At 51.2% G+C, this 4190-nt stretch overlaps 1 protein-coding gene across 1 annotated transcript; it reads left to right on the plus strand.

The window, feature by feature from the left end:
- The first annotated feature begins 1483 nt into the window (after window positions 1–1483).
- Window positions 1484–2562, plus strand: LOC129407743 (NLR family CARD domain-containing protein 3-like). Its single transcript, XM_055149759.1, has 3 exons — window positions 1484–1603; window positions 1824–2260; window positions 2329–2562. The coding sequence occupies exons 1-3, from the start codon at window positions 1484–1486 to the stop codon at window positions 2498–2500; spliced, it is 729 nt and encodes a 242-aa protein (XP_055005734.1). The 3' UTR covers window positions 2501–2562.
- The last annotated feature ends 1628 nt before the right edge of the window (window positions 2563–4190 follow it).

A 4190-nucleotide genomic window follows, 5' to 3' on the forward strand; every position in this document is an offset into this window, starting at 1 on the left:
CTGGGGGACCTGGCTCCGGAGCTCCGGACCTCCAGGGACACTCTCCCGGCTCTCTACCCACTCACTGTGAGCCTACTTCTGGCTAAACTACTCAGGCTTGGGGTCCTGGCTCCGGAGCTCCGGACCTCCAGGGACCTCCAGGGACACACTCCCGCCTCTCTACCCACTCACTGTCAGCCTATTCCGGGCTAAACTACTCAGGCTGGGGGACCTGGCTCCGGAGCTCCGGACCCCCAGGGACCTCCAGGGACACTCTCCCGGCTCTCTACCCACTCACTGTCAGCCTATTCCGGGCTAAACTACTCAGGCTGGGGGTACTGGCTCCGGACCACCAGGGACACACTCCCGCCTCTCTACCCACTCACTGTGAGCCTCCCCCTGGCTAAACTACTCAGCCTGGGGGTCCTGGCTCCGGACCTCCGGACCTCCATGGACCTCCAGGGACCTCCAGGGACACACTCCCGCCTCTCTACCCACTCACTGTGCGCCTCCCCCGGGCTAAACTACTCAGCCTGGGGGTCCTGGATCCGGACCTCCAGGGATGCACTCCCGCCTCTCTACCCACTCACTGTGCGCCTCCCCCGAGCTAAACTACTCAGCCTGGGGGTCCTGGATCCGGACCTCCAGGGACGCACTCCCGCCTCTCTCTCTACCCACTCACTCTGAGCCTCCCCTAGGCTACACTACTCAGCCCAGGGCCCATGGCTCCGGAGCTCCGGGGCCCACCCCATGCCAGGCTCCACCCAGGGAAGGAGAGCTCATCCCTGGGCTGGACTCCACTAGTATCCCGGCTAGTCCGGGGACCTCCACCCGGCACCAGGCACCCGGCTCTCCCCTCGAACCCGTGCACCCACTCTTAAGCCCCCCACCCCGGCTAAGCAGAGGAGATACGCCCCGCCGGAATTTGGTGACCCTGGTACTCCGTCGCAGGGAAATTCCGTGTGCCTGGTACTCTAGTTGACACTTAGTCATTTTTTGGGTTGGTGACCCTGGTACTCTGGATTTCACTTAGTCATTTTTTTTGGGTTGGTGACCCTGGTACTCTGGTTTACACTTAGTCATTTTTTTTGTTGGTGACCCTGGTACTCTGGTTTCCACTAAGTGCTTTTGACCATGTGGCGGTCTCCCAGCCACATGGACACTTCTCTGGGCGGGGAACCCCTCAGCCTCAGCCCCAGCCCCAGCCCTCAGCCTCAGCCTCAGCCTCAGCCTCTGACGCCTCAGCCTCCGAGGCCTGAGCCTCAGACGCCTCAGCCTCAGAGGCCTTAGCCTCAGCCTCAGCCTCAGCCTCAGCCATCTGGTACTCTGAATACCCAGAAGGAAGGAAAGGACCCGGAGGCCGGCCAACAAAAGCTTGGATCAAGGGCTGACTTTCAATAGATCGCAGCGAAGGAGCTGCTCTGCTACGTACGAAACCCTGACCCAGAATCAGGTCGTCTGCAAGTGATTTAGCACCAGGTTCTCCACAAACATGAGGTGCGAGATGGGAGAGGGGCGACCCTTGTCGGCCGCGCCCCGGCCCCGTCACGAACGGCTCTGCCCACCGACCCGCGCGGGCCGGCTATCCTGGACCACTCGAAGATCCGCGGCGCGCTACGGTATCGTTACGTCTAGGCGGGATTCTGACTTAGAGGCGTTCAGTCATAATCCCACAGATGGTAGCTTCGCACCATTGGCTCCTCAGCCAAGCACATGCACCAAATGTCTGAACCTGCGGTTCCTCTCGTACTGAGCAGGATTACTATTGCAACAACACACATCATCAGTAGGGTAAAACTAACCTGTCTCACGACGGTCTAAACCCAGCTCACGTTCCCTATTAGTGGGTGAACAATCCAACGCTTGGTCCAAATGGACACCTGGACCTGTTCCTGCGCTTCCTCCTGGGACTGTCTCTGCCGACCAATCAGAGGCTGCTGCAGGGTCTGCTGACTCACACAGGAAGTGAACAGACCAATCAAAAGACAGTAAAGTTCATCAAACAGAAGTTGAATGAAAAGGGTCTGTCTGTAGAGAGAAGTCTGAACCTGCTACACTGTCTGAACGAACTGAATGACCACAGTCTGGCTGATAAGATACAGGAGTACATGCAAGACAAAGTGCTCTCCTGGTTAAGTTCTCCTGCTGAGTGGTCGGCTCTGTCCTTCCTCTTACTGTCCTCAGACTCAGACCTGGAGGAGTTTGATCTGAGGAAATACCAGGCCTCAGAGACAGCTCTCCTGAATCTGCTGCCGGTGGTCAGAGCCTCCACCAAAGCCCTGTGAGTCCAGACTGTATTTAAACTCTTGTGTGGAGGTTCTAGTCTCTAATGTCCCTCTCTGTCCTCAGTCTTTGTGGCTGTGGTCTGTCTCCTCACAGCTGTGCTCCTCTGGCCTCAGTCCTCAGCTCCTCCAGTCTCACACATCTGGATCTCACTAACAACGACCTCCAGGACTCAGGAGTGGAGCTGTTGTGTTCTGGACTGAAGAGCGCCCCCTGCAGACTGGAGACTCTCAGGTGAGACGCTCCCATGATGCACTCTGCCCCCTTGTGTCCACATGAGTGTAATTCTGTGTCTTTAGGCTGTCTGGGGCTGTGTCCCAATTCGAGGGCTGCAGCCTCCGAAGGCTGGTTTTAAGGCCGCATACGTCACTTCCGGTGAAAGAAGGCCTGTCCCATTTCATTTTTATGTCATGCAGCCTTCAAATGCAGCCCTAAAACCGGCCTCGTTTCCATGGAAATGGGGCCGCGAACGGAGGACACATCCGAGTATCCTTCGCAGCCTTCAGTATCCCAGCATGCACCGCGCGGCGGCAGTCAGATGTTCGAAAACACGGAGCAAAAAGCCGGTCCCGAGAGCGGAGAAAAACATGTGAGTAACACTTTTAACTTTAGGAAATCATTACTAACACAACTGTAAACGTAAAATACGACCATAAGTCCCACAAAACTGTCAAATAAGTTTGTTTTTAACTGCGTGAACCGCGGAGTTTTGAGCTAAAGTTTGCCTAGTAATGTGCAGCTAATGCGATGAAAAGTCCGCTCAAACTTTCATATTTGGACACATTTCCATCAAACACTCATCATGTTTTTACTGTTAGGGGAAAAGAAGCTCACAGAGTGATTTAAAGAAGCTACGAGGAGAAAACTCCACGTTTTCACGGACAGTGTAAACATGTAAACAGTTGGTCAGTTGTAGCTCGGAGTTAAGATGAAAACACACATTATTTCATACATTCAACTGAAAAAAGACTCAGTCTGACTCTATCAAAGCTCATATTTACTTGTAAATCACATAATATATGCCTCCAACGTGTGCATTTCATTCAGGGAATACATTATCTGCTTTTAACAATCCGTGCATGTTTGTAAAGTGAAGAGTATATAATATCCTGCCTGGACAGGTCAGATTTATGATTGACATGAGGCTCCTTTAACAGATTTGTGCAGACACTGGTGTAGATACGACCTGGTGTAGATACGACCTGACTGTGTCTGTTAGGTCTGTCACATCTAATGTTATAACAATGAGAAATCTGTTTTACATGAATTTTCTTTTCTCATCTGCAGCCTCCTGTATGAGGACACGGCACACTGCAGGGGCCACAGAACTGTTGGCTGACAAGATGCTTGTGATTCATAAAATGGGTCAAATGCAGATGACAAAGTAAAGCCAACACTGAGCTGGAGGTGCTGACCCAGACTCCTGCCAAACGATTAGGTATGGGGCATGTTACATTGAAAATTGTACTAATAAGAGCTGCAAATGAATCATGCTCATGTTGAAATTATTATTTAAATTGTGAAAATATGCATTTCTCAAATGTGTGGGATTCCTCTATTAATTTAGCTGTTTCAGATATAAACTGCCTTTGAATCTGAATGTACATCAAAGTTTAAGTTCAACGTTAAAATAGTTTATTGTCAATTCTTCATACGAAAAAACAAAAAACATATAAAGAATCGAAATAGTTTTTCTCACTCCCTTGCGTATATAAATAAATAATAATAAATGTAAATAGTGCGGAGGGAGTCCAGGTGTTTCTTTGGGGCTGCATGCTCTTTGAAACTTATTTTCCTCTAATAGTTTTGTGTTCTTAATGTGTGTGTCATTACAGGTTTTCACTCTACAGGACAGAACTTTGAATCAATCAGACGCAACAACCATTCTGCTCTTCCTCCTCCAGAAGACGAGAGACACATCACACTGA

This window comes from Boleophthalmus pectinirostris, unplaced genomic scaffold, assembly GCF_026225935.1.
Source record: "Boleophthalmus pectinirostris isolate CB_2022bp ecotype Guang Dong unplaced genomic scaffold, ASM2622593v1 HiC_scaffold_13, whole genome shotgun sequence".
NCBI classification, from domain to species: domain Eukaryota; kingdom Metazoa; phylum Chordata; class Actinopteri; order Gobiiformes; family Gobiidae; genus Boleophthalmus; species Boleophthalmus pectinirostris.